This window comes from Hippocampus guttulatus, chromosome 15 (assembly GCF_054856545.1).
Source record: "Hippocampus guttulatus isolate MCC_2025c chromosome 15, RoL_Hgut_1.0, whole genome shotgun sequence".
Taxonomy (NCBI): Eukaryota; Metazoa; Chordata; class Actinopteri; order Syngnathiformes; family Syngnathidae; genus Hippocampus; species Hippocampus guttulatus.
Genome location: NC_141275.1, coordinates 15,456,582 through 15,478,441, shown reverse-complemented (window position 1 = coordinate 15,478,441; position 21,860 = coordinate 15,456,582). Strand labels below are relative to the sequence as shown.

Genomic DNA, 21,860 nt, shown 5'->3' with positions numbered 1-21,860 from the left:
AGCTGGCCAAATTACTTCCGTGTTCAGTTTGACAACCCGCCTTTTCACCCCACGGCCTTACGTACAGAGTTACGTCACTGGGCGCTCCTTTAAAAAGCCAGTACAGTACACGAAAAAAGAAATACCACCACCACCTCCTGTACAGCAACCAAAGCTATTTTCCTTGTTGTACAAAGATCAGGCAATCAAATTAACATCTTTAACATACATACAGCAAATCGTTTTTTTTTTAAAATAAAAACGATATGCTCCTCGGAAATCACAAACACCGCAGCGATTTGTGATTGGATGATGATGTATGCGGAAGTGTTACTGCATCTACATATGTAACAGCTTCCGTCTTTACGAAAATAGGTCATTTTTCTTTGAAAATGTTGCACATAACTCAAATCGTACACCAAGAGGAGCATTTGTAACTCGAGGTTCCAGCGGAATTGTAAATGATCTTTGTGACATTTGTGACACAAACCATTTTTCCAAAATATGTTTTTTTACATTAAAATTTTTTTTTAATTATAATGCCCCTTATAATAAAAAATATATATCAATTTTGTTTTCCACATGAAAACAAAAAACATCTGAGGTTTAAGAGTGATATTGTGCTAAATACTGTATATCTACCAGCTACTGACCTCTTAAAAGACTTTACGTTTTAATTAATAAGTTGGGGTTTTTGGAGAAACAAAAAACATACAATTTTCAGATGAAAGAAGAAACAGTTAAAAATGTGGAGATACATGTGCTTTGTTGGGTAGCGATGCCAGGTGAATAACATTCATAACAGGCTTATTTTAATGGATTTAAGCTAACCATTATTTCCAACGTGAATCGTTGACCCAACTTAACAAAACACAAGAAAGTCACACGTTATCAATTTTTTAATTATCTCATTGCAAAAATTTTTGACAAAAGAAAAACAAAAACCAAAAACTCCACTGAGGCTTTTGACAAAAAAATCCAATTCGACATTAAAATCCTGATGAGACGTCGTAAAAAGCAAAGAAATATTTACAAGAGCATTGAAAATAATTCATATGACACTTTTTGTTGGTTTATATACACGCCGCGCTTGGAGAACTTGAATCCTTGCAAAGCCATGAGGAAAAAAAAAATGTAATTTTAGCATTGAAATAAAAGACAATTTCACCACGTCGATGAATGGCGGGCCCGAAAACAAAATTTTAAAAATGATCTTTTAAAATGACATCGTAAAATCGTTGCCTACACTACTTGGTTGCCATGGAAGCAACCGACACAAACATCAGCTAACAGCTAACGACTTGAGCCCTGTGAGCGCCAGAACAGGCAGAACCAGTCCATGACTAGGTCCCATTTTATGTTACTATAATGACGCACTTAAGGGAAGTTTCTACTTGTATGAACAAAACGTGGAGAGAAAAAAAAACATCAAGTACAAATCTAGATACATTCATTGTTTTTTTGTCCTTTCCTTGCAGACACATATGCACAATAGATATATAAACATTATTTACATGAAAGCGGGGGCGGGGGCGTCCACCTGTTCCTCGGAAAGTACGGACATTTCTCACGAGAGGAAGAATTAGAGAAGACGGAATGTTAAAATGTTTAAAAAAAAGCCACAAAAAAAATAGTTGATAGCCACTTTACAATATAGAGGAATACAAAAAGCAAATTGCTTGATTCGCTCCACCAAGGAAGATTCCTTTTTTTTTTTCTCCTCATTTAAGTTAAAAACATAACATACGTTTTGTAACATAACAGATTTTGAGAAACGTTTGAGGAATGTTGCAGCATGTGCAATACCAGACCCGAACAATTCGGACAAAGACCATGAATTTTTTGGGATAAGAATCTGAGATTTTTGCACTCCATCAGCCACGTGCTTAACTTTTTTTTTCTTTTTTTTTTCCCCCCCGTAATTTGCAAAGCGGCAAACATTTTGACCACATCTTGCGGAAAAGTGTTTTGTGGTTTGGAGAACCCAGAGAAGAAAAACACAGTGAAAATGTTCCGCCTTGTCCGCACTTCCTGCGGAGGATCCCCGGCGCTTTCTCAGTTCTGGTGGCGCTTCATGTGCAGGGCCAGGTGGTCCGAGCGCGAGAAGCAGCGGCTGCAGGCCACGCACTTGAAGGGTTTGGCGCCCGTGTGTTTGCGGTAGTGTCGGGTCAGCTCGTCGGAGCGGGCGAAGCGCCAGTCGCAGCTGTCCCACGTGCAGCGGTACGGTTTCTCGCCTGACAACCACAACACGGCAGCTCAGTCAACTTCAGAAAAACAACCACAGCGGCAGCAGCAAAAACAACTGAAATAGATTGCATGCGTGTTCGATGGAAAAAGTGTTTGCCCGAGATACTACGAGAGAGTGGCAAAGCACTACCACTACTCTTCAACTCACTTAAATATAGTTCATTTGCGCCATCATGCCACAAGGAAGCACTACTTTTCTCTGAATTAATCTCCGGAATTTACTAGTTCCTTGGCAAGGAGATGCTACAAGATGGCGGCAAACCGCCACTTCTGTCTGTTAAAAGCTACCAAACATACGAAGTCCACAAAATGTGAATACGTTATCCAAATAGCTGCGACAAAACATGCTAAGTCACCCATTAAAAAAAAATAAAATTAAATACAATCACTACATTTAGTGAATGAAACAGGAAACTTCTAGTTGCCAAGAAAAGTTTAAGAGCAGGACATTAATCGGTTTCTTTTCTGATTAAACAAAAATTTAAAAAAAGAAAAAGAACGAAAGGTGAAAAATAATGAGCTGGGCTCAATCTAAGCAGACGTGATATGAACCACACCCAAATGTTTGACATTTTAAATGTGCGACTGCCAAAGTGCCAGCTAATCATCAACAAAGACTGAGTAAAAAAAAAAAAAAGAATGTTGAATGGTCTCCTATGCAAACATGCCACAAGGAACACAAAAGATTAAAAAGCAGGAAGAGAGAAAACATAAAAACTCCAAAGAAGATCAGAAAATTAGATATTAATTCAGGTGTGTGACAATCTTGATTTGGGCAGTGAGCAAACAGGCTGACTTTTTTGAAACGTGACACTTTATCCAAATAGTAGCTGAAAATGAGCTAACACACATGCTAACCTCACAGAATGAGAGGTTATTGAGTTCAATAAACAGCTAGCAGATGAGCTGAAACAACCGCTAACTTCTTAAAATATGAACACTTCATAAACTCAAAGAAACATTGTTACCTTCTAAAATATGATAAGTTGACTGAAATAAAATACCAAAGTGTGACACGATCGATTGATCAGATCAACAGATGGCCCACGTGCACTTCCACAAATGTGATTCATTGATCCGATTAATCGCTTGCAAAAAACAACTTTCCCGCATTGTCAAAAACTAGTTTCGTCTTACAGTTAGCAAACATGCAATCGTTCCAAAATGTGCTAATTTCCACAAGTCTGGCCAGTTGGCACGATTAGCAGCTAACCTACGAGCTAACTTATCAAAATGTAATCAGTTCATTTGATTTCCAGCTGGTAAATGGGCTGGCAAATTCAATACCATCCTAAATGGTGATCATTTTATTCAAGAGCTTGTTGCTCAATGAGCTAGCAGGCATGCTAACTATCCAGAACGGGATCGACTGTGATTTTCTGAAGTCAAAGTGGGCTTCCTGGGCTGAGAATCCTCTGACTACAAGGTCCTCCTCCAGTGACCCATTTTATCACCTTTGAGTCATGAAGTGCTCATTGCCGGCGACGATCAGATTAGCGCACGGCTATTGACCAATCAATCAACCAATCACGACATGGGCAGTTGATGGCGGCGACTGGGGAAGTCCAAAGAGCAGGCAGCAGGTGACCGTAATAAACTGACGCTAACGTCAATTTACCATCGTTTCCTTTGGGAACAATAACAAAACAATCAAATATGAGGTGGTGTGTATTGTCAAGAGGGGGCCCACAGGTGTGTTTGGTCAAAAGCTCGGTCGCCTGACACGGATTATTATCCTCCAGGGTGCGCAAATTGGCGGCTGAAATCCGACTCGTGCTGAACAAACACTCTTGGCTGGCGTACTTTTCTAAATCAGACAACAAAAAGGTCAGCTGCCTTTGGGGAGGTAATCGGGCTATGATTTATACATCGAGAGACGGAAATCAGCAGGACTTGGTCCATAAAATGTACGTCCTCTAAACTAGTAAAAAACTTGGGGGCGGGGCATGTTTAGTTGAAATTCTTCAAGGTCCCGTGCAGCATTATAATAGTGTTTTCTTTATAGTTAAGTGTTTATTTGGACTTTTTTGTGAGTTTTAAGTAGTTTTAAGACAGGGTATATTTCAGCAAAAATGCGTCATTTTCTGTCAGCTTTGATATTATTATTTTTTTAATATGCCATGTTTTTACCACAAAAAGTATCAATGACCAGAAAATTGACTTTTTTTTCCATTGACTTGAAATCTGTGTTCATTGTGGGGTTCTAGTTTATAAATAGTTTTGAAGAAATAAAAATGTACATTGACAAAAACATTTTTCTCATACAACTTCACCGTGTATAAGTAGCACTTCAAAATGTCCTTAAAAGGCATTCAAAGCTCAACTGTTTGTACAGGTGGCAAATTAGAAACCTGAAACACTCAACGCGCACGCACTAATGTAGCATGTCTGCGCATGGAAGCGTCTTCTAAAACACAGCAAACACCACAACACAAAACGCCACAAAAGAGCCTCCATCACTCTCTCTGGTGCACACAAAAGGCTTTTTGTGCACTTTTTAAAAGGAGCACTGACGTTTCTTTTCCAATTCGGGGGAGGGGATTCGAAATTTGCACCGACACCGATGTCATCCACTTTTGCTCAAAAGCTACAACGCAAAAATGTAATGTGGGCTTTAGCGTTTCGGGAACAGGGACCCAGGCTGAATCATTATTGGGGGTGAAAAATGTGGTCAAAATCAAAAATTGGTACATCCAGTGTGGTGTTCTCACCCAAATGGAACAGGATTTGAACTAAAAACGGATAGAATATTGTCTCCCCCCCGCCCCAAAAAAAGAAAATGCTCTTACTTTTTTTTTTTTAACTGTATTAATTTGATTTCATTCTCAACCACCATAACTGGTCTGTTATCCCGCCGGAAGAATGGAAGAATATAATGCAGCAAAATTTGGGATGATTTGTTTAGACTTACACACTTACACACTAAAAACCAAATCTACCAAAAAATTAAATAAGGGGGGGGGGGGGGGACATTCCTCCATTCTGGCTCTTTCATTCCTCTGCAGGCAAATCTTGTATCACAATCGTGACACTTTACGACTACCTCCGCACGCTTTTACTGAGGCAAAGAGCAAACACTTAACAGGCCTCTCCAGGACGCCCATAAAGTCTTTATCAGCTCACCTGTGTTTGGAAAGAGGGCTGGGGGGGTTTGGAGTGTGGGTGAGGGTGGGGGTCCAAACACACAAGTCCACTGTCAAGGTTGCACCCCCCCCTACCCCGCTTGTGAACGATTCGCTTCATTGTCACAAAGTCCGTCAAGCTTTCGGATCACCTTGTTGATGTCGACAAAAACAACAAGATGCAAAGCTAAAATAGCACGTGTTAGCAAAAAGTGGGCAATTAGCGTTAGCGATGGTTCTAAAGCAATACGGCAAGAGCAAGCTTAGCTGGCTCATCTCATACAACGATAACAGAAGCAAATGTCGAACGACTGCATCGTTTATATTGAACCAACAATGAAAACAAGTACATTGTCCAGCTTGGAGCAGACAAAAGTGCACCTGTTGCTTTTTGATGGTAAAACGCAGCCCGAGATTCGAACCCAGAAGCCCTCGACTGAGTGGCGGACTCGCTAACTACATGCTGTGTCTCTAAACTGCGAGGCATTTATTTATTTATCGCTTCAAATATTGCGGCACAGACATGAGCGACAGCGTCCAAGCTTCTTCTTTCATTTAGCCATTAGAAAGGACCTCGCCGTTCAACATACTCCGCTCATGAGTCATCGCTATCAACCGAACGGAAAAAAACAAGACGGGACAAGTGCCGTTTTGCAAGTGAAACCTGCCGATGAGAGGCTCTTGACCAGAATGAGGCCTCTGGACTAAATGGTCGTCAATTAGCTAGATAGATACGAGCTACCTACCTTCATAACAATCACAATAGTGATGTAAACAAATAAAAGCTTATATGGGGGCCATCTAACTTTCGTGATAGAGATGGATCGAGTTACAGCGACCAAACTTTTGAGACGAGATGGCTAGCTACACAGATAGATACCGCCGATAAATGCTTATTAAGTGTCTGGTCGTCTTTGATAGGTTAACAGATGTACCTCCATAAATATGTAGACGGATAAATAAATATATCGTACATAGCTAAATGCGAATAAGGCGGCTAAATACTGAAACGACTTTGTGTCTCTTCAAAGCGCTAGCATCGCTACCTCCAGCTACGTTTTCTGTTTTGTGTTTAACTTTCTCACTGCTGCCGTTTACAGTGGGAACTTTCCCACAGGACCCGTCTGCGTTATCTATTTATGACATTTACACTCTTTCAACGCCACATTTTTGCCATCGTGCAAAAACAAACAAACAAAAAAAAAAAAAAAGAAAAGAGAGAGGAGGGAGGGCGATGAGAACCCTATCGAAACCGGCTTTCCCGTGCACATGACTACAACCCCCATCCCCCTTAATCTTCTTCTGAAAAGGCCTAAAGAGCAGGAGTAACTGGTTTTAGCCTCGGCAATTCCTCGTTTCCCTTTCCTCCCGTGCCCACCCCCCTGAGTGCTTTTTCTCTTTCGCCAGGCAGGTACGGACACGCGGCACAGACGGAAAAAAAAAAAAAGACGTGAATTCTTTTGCTATTACTCCAGGATATTAACACACACTTCCTGATGCCCTTATCTGGTGCTTTTTTTTTTTTCTTACCCGTGTGCGTCCTCTGGTGCGCCTTCAGATGCGAGCTCTTTGTGTAAACTTTTGTACAGCCTGGAAAAAAAAGAAATAAATCACAGCGTGAGTCAAGCTGATGGCACAAAAAAAAAACTAACAAAAAAAAAAATAAAACAAGTTGAGCATCTTCTTAAAACAACAACAAAAGTAATTGCCACCTTTGTGGACAAATTTGCATGTAAGAGTGTTTAACCGCGTTTCAAAAGGCGAAGAGTACACGGTGTGCTTGAGACCTCTGCCAAGGAGGAAATAGCTCGTTAGTAGCGTTGAATAGGTGAGATAATGCCCTGAGAAAAATGCTAAAGCTAAACATTTCAATGGTCAAATGAAATTAAAATCTATCATTGAGCACTGTGACTTTACAACAGTCTCGCGATGCTAGCTAGACCGCTCCGCAGGCAGTTTAATCGGGTACACTTCACTAGATAGATCCAAGAAAAGTAGCTCGCTCAGTACCTGGACAGATAGGCAGCTAATTAGTCACAGAGATCCAAGATAGCTAGCTAGTTAATTGACATACTAACTTCAATATATTGACACATAAATGTTAACTCATTCAGTACCAGCCAATTCTAGACCAAGTCTGAAAAGACGTTTAAAAACGTCTTTGGGAGTGAATGAGTTAATTAGGTGGTTAACTAGCTCTCATGGTAGAGAGATCCGAATTCAGGCTCCAGTGAACCTTGATAGGGAAGAGTGAAAATCTGCATATATTGGATGGCCATTATAGATACATTGTGGAAAAAAACAACAACCTTTTTTGTGTGTGTTTTGTTTGAAGCCCCCCCAAATTATTTTGGATGGCAATGCATTTGGGCAAAACTGAGCGTAATAAAGAGGTGTCAAAGGGTAACTGAGAAAGGCGCAAGACCTAGATAGTCGCAGAAATGAATCCTCCTCTTCTCCAGCTCCGGGTTGTTCCGTCGATTGTATTTCGGCCCCGTCAGGACACCCTGGCCGTGCGTCATCAGCATGGCGTGAGGGGACAACCCCGTTACTTTTATCCCACCCACCACGTGCTGTTGGTACGGAGGTGGCGGCTGGCTCGCCAAACACAGCAGATCAGCCTGAGCCTCGGGACTGCCGGGTTGCGAGTTTGGCGGTGAGGGCGGCAGGCTGTGGGGGCCCGCGTGCTGGGCGCCGGATGCCGAGTAGTAACCGTGGTGCGCCCCCAGCTGGTGCTCGGCCAACACGTAGCCGTTGGCGTTGCCGAGGTTCAGCATGGTCCGAGAACCGGACGCCGAGGGTCCGGAGTGGGACAGAGTCATGTTGAGATCCGCCGTGCTGTTGACTGGCATGTGGTAGACCTGCGGCTGGGGGGCCGGCGGCCCTATGTGAAGCTCCGTGTCCAAACTCTGCTGCTGCTGCTGCTGGGACCCGTTGGAAAGGGAGACGCCACTGGAGCTCAGGTCCGGCTTGATGAAAACACCGTTGACCACGGGGGGCACGTTGAACACCGAGGTGAAGTCCGGCAAGGCCTGGGTGCCGGCGGAGGAGCAGGGCACCTCCAGTCCGGGCTCCGTCTTGATCTGCGTCGGGGGCAGGGTCTTCGAGTTGTGGCGGTAGAGGCCAGTGCGTAAATGGGAGGAGCTGGGGAGGATAACGTTGATGTTGAGGCTGTAGGGGGCGCCGGGCTTGTCCTCGGAGAAGTACTCATCCACCACCGAGGCGCTCTCCCGTCTGTACTTCTTGTCACTCAGGTCGATGGCAGGACTCAGCAGCGAGCTGGTGATCTGGGGGAGGTATTTGTCCATCTCCAACTGCGCCTACAAGGACGAGTCACAGACAATCGGAATAAAAACAAGGGGCAAGACCTCGGTGGACTCAAAACTGCCCTGTCAACTTCGTCCTCCATGTCTGCATCCATGACGCCTCTGGTACGGTGGAATGCCGGATCGGTTGCGATGGTAAAGCTAACTCTGCAAACCGCACATTTGCGGGTAGACTTTTGAACCCCCATTCCACACCTGTGTCATTGATGCAGAAGAGAAGCACGCAAAATTGGCTATTAACTCATTCAGTACCAGCCAGTTCTGGACCAAGTCTGAAAAGACGTTTAAAAACGTCTTTGGGAGTGAATGAGTTAAAGGCGGCGTCCCTCGTTCTTCACATTTCTGACACCAAATATAAGTCGCGCGTGCAATTTATTTGATGGGGTTGCGTTTCACAAATTACACCCGGCTCTTCGCAATCATCCAGAACAAGCTTCGTTATCACTCGCTCCATCGGAAGGTCATAAAATGCCGGCGCCAGGCGAATGACCACCGCTTCCTTCGCATTCCTCAGAGCCACAGAGGGCAACGGATGTGCAGATGTGGCCATTTTGTGTCGCAATGGCGAGGAATTTAACCCGCCGGACTGTATGCTGGCTCTCGGTGTCGACTTTGCTTCCTTATTTTCTACCATTTTAGCTCAAAGATGCTTTCCAAAGATGATGATTGCACTAGGTTGCAACTTTAGGTCTTAAAAAACTGTCATTGATAATACGCTGTGCACCCTTTGGCTCAATTGGGCCCGTTTTGGGCCATTTGGGAACCAATGAAAACATCTTTTTTTTTTTTCCATTCCTAGTTATTTACTAGATTGAATCAAACAATTTGGCCAAAGTTAGCTGCAAACACGCTGAAAGGGTAATAAAAACAAATAAATAAATCAAACAAGGCCTGCATCTTGATAACACCGCGTCAGGTCAGTGTTTTGAATGGAGAACAATAGCAGTGAGGTTCCTGCCTTATAAACCAGAATGCTTTGATCTGAACGAACTTGAGGTCACCTAAGGATCAACTGTTAGATGGACCCACCGAATGGAAACTCCCCTTCTCGTCCAATAAAGTCGAATCCGGAGCTGATAAGCGACTCTTACTGTTTTGTTATCATCGGACGCCAGGATTCAAAGCGGGATAAGTCGAGCGCCTTCTCCAATTATTAACCGACTGGATGCCTGGAGACATTGTTCAAACCATACCGAGATGGGTTTTGTTTTCTTGCGCTTAGACCGCAGGTCATTGGCTACTCTGTTCATCCAAAACATTCTTGACTGTCATGCTTGATGACTTCAATAACCTCAGATCAAAACGATGAGCTGCACGAAACATTTGAACCGTTTTGACTACACGGTGTTAGCTAAACCTGCTGATAATCTGACCTGTTTGAGGGTTAACCTTTAGTTTGAACCTCAAGTCTATCAAAGTATCTTTAGTACATCATTGCCATGCAAAGTTGCGCTGACTTTACATGAGGTGTTAGCTAAGCATGCTAAAAATATGAGATGTTCGAGGATTCGTCGATAGCTTGACACGAAGCAAAGCCAAGTATCACCTTGCCGACATGGCGTGTTTTTCAACTGAAACCGTTACCCTATGTGATGTGTTAGCCAAGCATGCTAACTTGAGATGCTCACACGCTAGCCATTAGCTAGAACACTGGCAAAACCACCTGTCCTTTTATTTTTGGAACAACTTAACATGTTAGCATGATCGTAGAGCCGTACAACACTTGAGCTAATCTTGAGCAGCAGCCGTTTTCCACGATGGACGAGTTAACCATGCGAATAAATCTGACACGCTTGAGAGTTAGCCACTGGCTCGCACAAGATGTATTTATTTTCCTACCAAGATGAAAAGTAGTTGGCCTTATCTCACTGATTCATGACACTGGTGCAAAGCTACACAAAGTTGAGCTAAGATTGCCAACAATCTGTGTTAGCACTCAGCCAAACATCCCCCCTCAAGGTGACTGTAGTCAAATGTTATGTTTCAAATTACGTGAGATCAGCACGCTACGGATACTATGAATGGGGATAAACAAAAGGCAAGATATGAACAAGCAGACTTTCATCAAAAGAGTGAGAATTTTTTTTTCGATGTCTCGGTCAGATTCGCTTCCTCGTGAGTTGCTCATCTTCATTCCAAACATGATTTTTTTGTTTTTGCAAAACTGTTGTTCTTCTTTGGTCATTATGTTTTTTTTCCAGGCCTTCTTTTGCTTCCATGTGTCTATTTTTACTTGACAGAGTTTACATTTCACTGCATGGTTCGCATGCCTCCGGCCTTTGTTTTTTTGGCTTGGCTGAGTGCGTTGGCTTCCAGCGACACACCCGTGCGGAGGGAACTCTGTGTTTGTTGTCTGAGTAGCATGTGCGTCGTTTTGTGGAAGGATTGATGTTTTGCTTCATACAACAACAAGTCGGGATTAAGAGCTATTCAAACGGAGGAAAACACCTTTTATTTCTTTCATTAAAATGGCACCTTGTCTGGTCTTGTTGAATGCCGGATCAGAATTTCATGTCAGCATCAAAACCTTTGAGAATGTCCTGCTATTTTATGACCTGACGCGGTGAGCTATAACAAGACTTGTTTTGACTTAATATAATTCCCGTTCTTTCGATTTAACTCCAAAATGAACATGACTCAAGCTTCCAGGAAACGGGTTGGCTAATATAGAAAACCTTGACTGGGTAAATTTTTATGACCTCCTCGTGAAGCGAGGGAAAGCAAGTCTTGTTCTAAAAAATAAGTTACATTCACTTCCTTGTATTCGCACTCAAATCCAAGATAAGGGTGACGAAAGCATCCAGGAAACTTATGCTGAAAAAGACAACAACAAAAAAGCGCAACCTGATGATGATTTATGACCTTCCCTTGTCGAGAGTCTTATTTTGGATGATTATTGAGTATTTACGTTCTTATCTTTGTGTTGGCATTTCACAAAAAACAAACAAATACTACTTAAGCATCGTGAAAATTGCTTTGCTAAAATGGAAAATGGTGACCTGGTAATAATATTTTAGGACCTCTTGAGCCACCTTCCAAATGTGCTAGCTACACATGTTAATAATTTGAGATGCTCGAGGGTTTGGCGTTAAGTTTGCGGCCGAAACCCATCACTTCTTTTTTTTTTTTTTTTTACTTTATTGCACCAATTTACCACACTGCGCTAAACTTGAGCAAGAGCCATCATCAATGCGTTAGCTTAACGTGCTAATTTGAATAAGTAACCACAAAAAACTCGGGATCATAAAACTCGCTATTGACCCAATTTAGATCAACTGAATTGTTTGGATTATTTTCAACTTTCCTTGTACTGTATGTTGCAGATTTGTACGGCCACTTGCAGAGCTCAGTCTCTTATCACCTGAAGACCAAGCTAGCGTTCGAAACCGAAAGACGGCGAGATTTTTCACAGTCAAAACAAAAAGTTAAGCTGCTTAAGCAGAGAGTAGTCTGCGGGCAGTGTTTCGTACACACGCGCAACCATGCGTGATGGGTAATCACGACATGAGTTAACAACAAAAGCAAACAGAGAATGACTCAAGTTTAGTGCATTTTTTTCTTCATTAAAAAAATAAAAATAAAAAATGCGTCTGACCTTAGCTAACGGCAAAATTATTTCGCGTTTTGATCATTGAAGCGAACGCTTGAAGTGATTGAACGCATGATAAATTGCACAAATTCGGAAACTCCCGACATTGCTTTAAGCTGTAAGGATGAATCGCTCATTTCGGAAGCTTGTCGTTACGTAGAACATGAGAAAAAGGACAGGGCGAATCGTCTGGATGGACTTACAGGAGTTATTTTAAAAACAGTACAGTTATTTCATATGTGAATTTTAAAAAAATGAATCCCGAGTCAAGAGAAAGCATGTTACAATCTTTTTTTTTTTTAAACAGCGCCACCGGCTGGCGGTGGTCACCGGTGGTACTCCACTTTCCTTTTTTAAGGATGCGGGTGTGCAGGGGAATCCTGCGTGGCTGCTTTGCGTACATGCAAATCCTCCGTGCACGTTGCCGAGGAGGTCAAATGGTTCGTCGAAGGCCGGCGCAATTCGAATAAACCCCCACTCACCAAACGTAGGTGAGCCGTATCTGAATATTGATCTGCGAGGGCTCATTAGGCGTGACCGTCAGGTTACTGTGTAACGGGCCCCGTCGTCTTACGGCCGCCGATATCACGGCTAAAGAATCCGGTGAGGGCTTTCATATGGGTTACTCATTTCGCGGTTACGACTGGCGGGACACGCAAAGCATTCATGCCGCCATGGGACGTCTTCATCAAAGCCACATTAGGCTACTGAAATGTGCTTCGACCCCTTTCACACCGTCTCTAAAAGCTGGCACACCGATACAGAACAGGGATTTGAAGTGTGACTCCGCCTTCTGAGGCAGCATCAGAGCTGTAATTTGCATGTAATACAGCTTGTACCCCCTGTCACGCTTCCTGCAAAAGCCAATTTTCTTTTTCTCTCTTTTTTTTTCTTCTCGTTGTTGACGTTCTTTTGCAGCAGGCACCAACACGGAACGGAGGTTGGAAGTCAACCCGCGGAGCCGCCGGCTTCGGAATGCGGCGAACCACGTCGACCTGGCATTTTCCCATCTTCTGAGGTAGTAACAGAGGCGGCACGACGCCTGTGCATCGGGAAAATGTGACGTTTAACACCAGGCAGTCACAGTCCTGAATAAATGTTTGAGAACAAACAGTCCTAAAAGATGACAAGCATATGCGCTTTGCTTAAAAGTGAAATACAAATGAAGTGTGCGTAACAAATGTAAAAAACAAACTTAGAGGATCTCGAGGCGAAGAGATCAGAGTTCACTCCGAGACGCAAATAAAAGGACGACGCGGCGAAACAAAAGCGAGCACATGTGACAGGTAAATCCGTACGACCCTCCCACTTCAAAAAAACCCCTCCTCCCCCCCCCCCCGCCCGCTGCTTGACTTTCTCATGGCGGTGGGCCTTTGACGGCGGTGCCCCGAGGCGGCTTATGGAGATGTGGGCCCTGCTCAGACAGGTCGGACCGCATACTGCTGTCACGGCACAGACGCTCGCTTCAAACAACAAAGAAAAGACAAGAAACGACAAAAAAATGGTCTGAAAATTAAGACGGAATATGGACAACCCCCCCCTCCCCTCCAAAAAAACAAGGTGGCTAATGGTTAGCATTTATAGTTGAAGAGGTGAGCGACATGAGGCACGCGGTTCAAGAAATGACCTGACAGGGGCTTTTAATCCACTCCTCTGTGCAAATTTGAAAAACCTTTGAAATTCTAACCACAAATGTACATCATATCTCGTAATATATGATTTCTAATAGGGAAATATCATGAAAAGTGCTTTCACGCAAACCAGTGAATATGTTTGCCTCGACAGTACGGTCGCCCGAATCAAAAAAAACAAAAACAAAACATCCATCTTAAAATTGAATTAAATTTAATTTGTTGACATGAAATATAATTTTGTACATTTGTGTCATTTTTCTATATTTTAATTTCATTAAAAGCATTTTTTTTTCATTTAATCTAATTCTACTTAGTTTTTTTCAGCATCAGTTGTACTTTTTCCTCAGACCAATAGTTTCATCATTAGCGTCGACCTTTACAACAATCCACCCTTTGACGTCTTTCAAGCCAATCAGCATCAGAACAATTAGTGTAAGCGTCTCGAACCGCACTTGGCGTCCGAACAATTAGCGTCGCCGTCTTTTTACGACAGTTAGCATCGACTTGCTTCGCGACGGCTTGCCTTTACATTTTAAAGCAATTATCACCCATTAACGGTTAGCATTGATGTCTCTTGACACTTTATTGTCATCAACTGCAACCTGCGTCATCACCTTAACGGCAATTTGTGTCCACTCTTTCACGTCTCCTGAACAATTTATTTACAACATAGTGATGAATTCTATTGCAACAATTAAGAATGGTTGTTGGTCTCTGTGTGCCCTGTGATTGGCTGGCAACCGCCCACTGCCCAAAGACAGCTGGGAGGGGGATCGCGCACCTTTGCGAGGATAAAGAGGTTCCGAAAATGGATGGGTGGATAATTAGCATTGATGCCTTAACATTTAGCATACGCGTGCTTGACGGCTATTAGCATCTTTCAACAAGTAGCATCAGTGTCTTTTACGACAGTTGGCTCCTACAACACTTTGTATTGATGTCTTTTACGATATTCTTTTACGAGTTGACGTCTTTTTTTTTTTAATGGCAATTAACATGACCGCGTTTCACAACAATTTGCGTCTTTTAAGAACAATTTGTGTCAATGTCTATTACAACACTTAGCATCTATTTTTTAAATGAGCATCACTGGCATTTGACACTTATTCACGCCGATAATTTGCAGCAACAAAATCTTTCATGACAATCAGCTTTGACGTCTTTTACAGCAATTATGCGGGGGGTTTTCCACAACAATTAAAATGACCTTTGACTTCTTTTCACAATTTGCCTCTGTCTCTTTTACGTCAACTTTAAGTTATTTTCGCAACAGTTAACATCGACATCTTTTACAGCAATTAGAGTGACGTGTTTTTATAACAAAGTTCATCGTCGTCTTCTGGAGCATCTTGTGTCTCGACGATTAGTAAAATAAATAAATAAATAAATAAAAAGTCCTTTCGCGGCAATCCGTGTCTTTAAAATATTAATCTTTCACATCAGGTTTCGTACGTCCTTTGCAGTTTACTCCCGCCCGGCTGCAGTTAAGTAAGGAGAGCATTTGCAGCAGCACCACCAACAACAACGCCGCCAGCAGGCGTAACTTTGGCGTGAGTTGAAGCCTCCGCTTTAGCGGTCCGGAACTGTTAAGTAGCAAATAGCAAACGCCGAGTTCAACTTAAACACAGTCGCTTGTCAGATTTGTGTCAAGATCATGCCTTGCAAATTCCACAGGCAACATTTATTTTATTTTATTTTGCATAAGTCAACTAGCAATCACGTGATCACATGACTAACACACCGTTCCAACATCCCACACTGAAAACGTTCATAGTGTGTTTAATTCCAACACGTCAGCACTTCTAATAGTTTTTAACGCCGTCAGGTGTCAAGCAGGACTTTAACCCGCACAGGTGAGCGAGCATACAACACGGAGTTGATTGAGAGTAAACACACGGAGCGGGGAGCCGGAGCTCCGGTTCACGTCGGCGGGTCGGCGAAGACTCTCACCCCGGGCTTAACGTCCTCAAACACGGATGAGTCCTCGGCACCCTCCGCTGCTCCGGACATCCTCACCGGCTTTAGCTGCGTGAAAACCACCCGCTCGTCGCTCCCTTGCGGCGGATTCATGACCGGCCCTACGCTCGCTGCCATTTCAAAACGTTCCCTTTAGGTGAAATTCGTCTTTTAAAAACACATATATGTGTATGTATATCGTTTTTTGGGGGGTGGGGGTGGGGCAGGGGATAGTTATATTTACCGCAGCTTGAAAGCAGTGACACAGTAAGTCCAGCAAAGTCTTCCGCGCTGTTCTTACCTGCTACCGTTTACCTGAGCTCAAGTATTGAGTCAAACTACCAATCAGAAGCGGGAAGGAGCCGAGCCGGCCAATCGACTCCGAGGAGGTGGGCGGGACTCACCTGAGCGTCAGCAGGAAGAGAAGTGTCCCAAATGGCACAGATTTGCTAGTCTGAAACACACTCATAAAACATATTTTCATTTTCATTTTTCACAACCCATTTTTTTGAGTCTGCACACACATAAAAAAAGTCACATTAGTTCCCTCTTGCTGCAGGGTAAAATAAGATGATGACAACAACTGCACGGTTTGTACTTCTGGTAATAAATCCAAAATATGGAATGTTTTCATTTGCAAGAAGAGCAAGAGTTTTTTTTAATGTTAATTCAAAATAAAATTTAATATAAAGTTTAAAGTTGTACATTTCCTGTATGTAAAAGTGATACACTATGAAAAAACTATAACAATAATTTCCTACTTATTTGTTATGATTTGTATACAAATGAATATTATGAACACTTAAAAACGGTTACAAAGTGTAAAGAAACAAAATAAATAAAAAAAACAAATTATATAGTAAATAATTTTCAAAAATTTAAAAACAAAAATATTTTATGGTCCAAGTAGCTACACACTAATTTATTTCAAAAAGGTAAAAAAGAAAAAGAAAAAAATGCGCCGATACTACCTTTTTACAACCAAGTAGGAGTAAAAGTCCTTACACTCGAGTACTCACCAACACGGAGTCCCGATACTGGAGAATGTGGTGTTAATTTTATGAATATGTATTTCACTTTGATTAATTACATGTCAAAAACACACTTATTTTAACGTCAGACGTGACAGCCAAACGTAAGAATGTATCGAGGAACATCTGAACATGACTGACATTTTAACATCAAATTCCAAAAAAGTTTTGCTCTTGGCTGTAATGCAAGATCTTTCAGTTATGTAATATCTCAATATCTTACTCTGAACACAATGGGACATACAGAAGACAAGAGATGGGAATCTGGATCTACTTCTGTGTGCTAACAACAAAATGAAGTGAAGGATCAGAAATACAAGTCCTCTTCTTGACAATACCACAAGTTATACATTGTAAAAAAATTTTTTTTAAAAATGACAGTGAAAAAAAGTACCACTTAAAAGCCCACCCAATGTTATTGTTTGGGATGCAGTACAATTGTTTTTTTTTTTCTCAGAGCCTGAACTTTGCTGTTCTTGTCTACCACTTTGCTTTGCGTAAAAAATAAAATAAATGTAAAAAAACTGGAAAATGCATTCTAAACGCTAATCTAAACGCACGTTAATAACACTGGGAGGTTTGCTTTGCGTAAAAAATAAAATAAATGTAAAAAAACTGGAAAATGCATTCTAAACGCTAATCTAAACGCACGTTAATAACACTGGGAGGATCCCATCGCCCTTTTAATTTTCATTTAATTGCTGTCAAATGACACATAATAGGACTAGGGTTTCTGTTGGGGAAAAAAATGCTTCCGTGGATTCGCGTCAACATGGAACAACACCTTGGATACCAGTTAGCATTTGTTGCTCAAAATTAGCATGACCCGAACAACTTTTTCCTACAGGTCTGAACCCGTGTCAAGATTTCCAGTGGAAAAAAAAAAAAGGGGAGTGATTACATATTTAGTCTGTTTTGACCAAAGCGGCAACTTCAAAATATCCACAAGAAGACAACCGGAATAGTCACATTCCTCCATAACAGCGACCTTTTCTTAATGAGGACCCATCAAAGCATAGCTTTGGCTAACGCCCTTCAGTGAGTTTGAGGACACAGACAGTAATCAGTGTGTTAGCATTTTGGCTCATGAGCTAATATTCGAGAACCGGTAGTTTTTTTTTTAAACATACAAGAGTAGGTGTTCATTTGTGTTGGCTCTCACTGACTCTAATGACAGTATGCCGTTTTTAACTGAGTCGCCAAAATGCTAACATCACGCTGCGAATGTGAGGGCCAAGTTACTATCCTTGGATAAAGCTGTGTGGCAGGCAGCGAGAAAGCAAAAACAACAGCATGTGGTTGCGAATGCATTCTCCAAAATGCTAATGGCATGCTATCAACATGAGGCTTAGCCACTCACCCCAGATAAAGCTACGTGGTCTTTAAAAATCCAAGTAACGGTTTGTTGTTAGCTCGCTAACCAAAACGCTAATCTACGGACAAGAGGCCCAGTTACCATCCTTAAAAATAATTATGAATATTTTTCATCAATAATTAACAAAAATGTTAACCTCCTGCTGCAAACATACCGTTATTGCATTATCTGTAAAATAAAACCATGCTGTCGTGTGCCAATTAACAACAATGCGACGGATTTAAAGCCTAATTATTAAAAATTTACACATTAGCATTTGTGTGTCAGTGGGTGTGAAGACGAGCACCACGATTGGTCGCCCGGCCTATTATTGGTCGCCTGGCCTCTTCTTGACTGAGGGCGGAACCGGTGAACAGTCTGCGATTGTTCTCAGGAATGACGCTGCCTGTTTGCCTTTCTTCAAGGCCACATCTGAGGCATCGATCCGCTTCGATGAGGCTTTGTCACGCTCAAGGGAAAAAAAACCCCAAAAAGACACTCACAGAGCGGAAAATGTTTTGAGTGATATTTTGATATTAACCAGACAGTGGACATCATCAGGTTTGTTGCAAAGTCATTCTGTATTGTACAATCCTATGCCAAGGTACTTCCTGTCACAAAAAAAAAAAAAAAAACGGGGAAATTCTTTCAGACGTGACGCAGCACCGAATCACTGCCGTTATGGTTTTATAGCCACCGTCAGATATTTTACAGCCTGTCAATAGCGTCGAGAAGATCAAAGTTACAAAAAAATAATAATAATCTTGCACATTAAGAAAAAAATGTCAAATGATTTATACTGTATATAAATATATAGGACAAAATACAAAAGCAAAAGTAGCAATAAAACTCTATTCCCTCCCATGACATTTACAAGTGTACATGTAAACCGTCAAAACTGAAAGGTTTTAAGAAATCATTAACATTAAGAGCAGAATTTTCTTATCAGTTAGGGGAACTAATACACTTTATGACTCTACGTCAGGGTTGTACATACCCTGTCGCCGATACATTGCACAACACGCCAAATATGACGGGAAAAACCTGCTGATTATGTCAATTATAGTCAAAGTAAGTCAGGGTAAAAAAAAAAAATGCACAACTGATATGTGTGTGACAAGACAAGAAGCAAAGATGGTGTATTTCACCATCACCGATATTCCGTGACCATATATGGGCGTAGGGAAGTCCCTGGAATTCCTTCGGAGATGACGGCACTTTGACAAGGTAAACATGGCAGACTAGCAACTGGTCGACCAAGAGGCCCGCCGCCACCTCTTCTAACGGCAGCCTAAGATGAAAATTGCCTGTCCTATCATGTTGCCATGAGTCACGCTTCACTGTGGCCATCTATGTACACATTCTTTGCCTCAGAACATTTCCTGGTGAATAATAATAAAAATAATAATAAAAGTCGGTTTTCGCAAGCTAACATTCTCTTGTTGCCCAAGTAGAATTTGTGGGGCATAACCATTTGTGCCCCAAAGCGCCTCTCCATCCGAACAAAATACGGACAAACTCCAAAATCATGAGGAAAACCATGGGCTCACACCCAAAAAAGTTTAGATCGTAAATGGGTCTGAGGTTTCACTTTCAATACAGCTGGATCAAGTGGCGCACCGATCTACTGCAAAATCAATCGTCAAAAGTCAGACTCTCAAAATTTGAATCCATACATATACTGTATGTCCAATTTCAAAGGCCCCAAAGTGGGAAAGAAATGCGCCAAACACACTCACGAAATGAAATAGTTCATTTTGAATCAATCGGTACAATTAATTAACATAAATTTAAGGAAATAAAATTAAATATGGTTTATGAATTTCAATCAAAATATTTCAAAATAAATGATCAACAAATATAAAAATAAAATAACACATGAATCAATTCAATAAACACATGAACAAATGAGCAAATAGCTCAATAATTACATTAATTTCAACTGAAAAAAAAATCGACATTGAAGTAAAATCAATTAGTCCACCATCTGAACCCCCCCCCCCCTTGGAAACAGGGGTTCGCAAAATTCCCATTGGGAATGCGCCGACCAATGCGTGTGATCTGCCAGCGTCGTGTTCCGTGTCGCGTAACCCCACCTTACACTCGGCGTGTCAACAATGCGCCGGTAAACCGATGCGGCATCCACTGGAACTCGATATGATTTGCGCACGTCTTCTCAACACTTGTTGGCCTTCATGTCGTCTTGGCACACGCGCTGCGGGGCTAGCGACACATTATACGTTCCAGCGTGTCGGCCGGGCCGATTACCTCGGGCCTTGCTGTCATGTGATGAATTAGCGGTCATGAATTATAAAAGAGCGAACGCTGTCTACGCCAGTCAGACAGCAAAACTCCCAAGTAGGCGACGATGACGGAGTTGCTCATTTTGGTGCCACGTTCCACTCATATCATCCGGAGGAAGAATAAAAATGCCGGGCAATTTCGCGTCGCCCTCAATACCCCAAATTGATAGCCGTGTTGAAAGCTGAAGTTCTTCACTTTTTTTTGGGACTATTTTGCTTCTGAATCCTCCGAAATGAAATAAATTGTATGAATCATAGTTTTCCCTGTCACAATGGCAGGAGATAAGCCCAATTTCTTTTTACTTCCTTGATCAAGTACGTGATCCGAAAGAGTGATCGTCATCCACTCGATGACACAAAACCAACTTCCTCCACAATGGTGTGTTACTCAAGGTTGGCCCACATCAGAAGATGATGATTGGCATGCATCCGTCCGACGTGTCTGAACAGACGCAACATGAACTTTATTCCAAGTGGATCACTTCGTCCTGTTGCATCACAAGCGGCATTTCAGTCTCAGTGGGCGAATCGGTCGAATCGCTCAAGCAGCTAAGCCACGCCGCTTCGATGATCATCAGATGCAGATCATAAATAGTATAGAGAAATCAAGATCATACGAATCAAAGACCATAGACCAGAGACCATGTTCACAGACCACTGACCACCCACTACGGACCATCGACACTTCACATCACAGACCGCGAACCATGAATTGAAGCCCAGGGACCCGAGCCCTTGGATCTTCGACCGCAGATGATATCACTTCTGATCCAGACCATTCTTTTGACAGACCTTTTGAAATATTTACGTACAAAGCGCAAAACCAATGCCCCCCCCCCCCCGAAACCTTCTCTGTTGTTTGGAAGAGGTCGACATTCGCCATGGGTTTTCAAGTTCCGCGGCACCACCAGGCGGCCGCTGACGTCCACCAAGACGTCAAGAGACGAGCCGAGTTCTTTTATTCGACAGGTTGCCATGAGTCCGTGCGCGGGCTGAGTCACACTTCACAATGTGCTCGCAAAAAAAAAAGCCTGCACACACACAAAGCAGCATTTTTCACAACCTGCACCGGTTGACGTATTTTTGGACCGGATAACAAAAGGTTTGTCTCGGCGCAAAACAAAACACTATGTTACTCTGGCAAACAGAATTAAGGCCGTAAAACAAGTCTAGTAATTATAGCGCTCGATTACGCTTACTGACAAAACATACATGTTAGCCGACTACAATTGTGGGGAGTAACCAAGTACGAATACCTTTCCCAAGACTTTTTTTTTTTAAGTATTTGACCTTCAACTACTTTCTTCCCTCTGAACTAC

The 21,860-nt window shown here is 42.3% G+C and overlaps 1 protein-coding gene across 4 annotated transcripts; it reads right to left on the bottom strand.

Moving 5' to 3' along the window:
• Positions 1-860: 860 nt before the first annotated feature.
• klf5l (Kruppel like factor 5 like) lies at positions 861-21,343 on the bottom strand. Of its 4 annotated transcripts, none has more exons than XM_086130737.1 (5): positions 16,098-21,343; positions 15,848-16,004; positions 7,774-8,668; positions 6,879-6,938; positions 861-2,213 (listed from the first exon to the last, which is right to left on the bottom strand). In XM_086130737.1, exons 2-5 carry the CDS (start codon positions 15,989-15,991, stop codon positions 2,035-2,037), a joined length of 1,278 nt encoding a protein of 425 aa, XP_085986863.1. In that variant the 5' UTR covers positions 15,992-16,004; positions 16,098-21,343; the 3' UTR covers positions 861-2,034. The 4 variants fall into 4 exon arrangements, with proteins under 4 accessions (XP_085986863.1, XP_085986864.1, XP_085986865.1 ...); XM_086130738.1 differs by having other exon boundaries at positions 15,848-15,984; positions 16,098-21,342; XM_086130739.1 differs by lacking the exon at positions 15,848-16,004.
• Between the last annotated feature and the right edge of the window lie 517 nt (positions 21,344-21,860).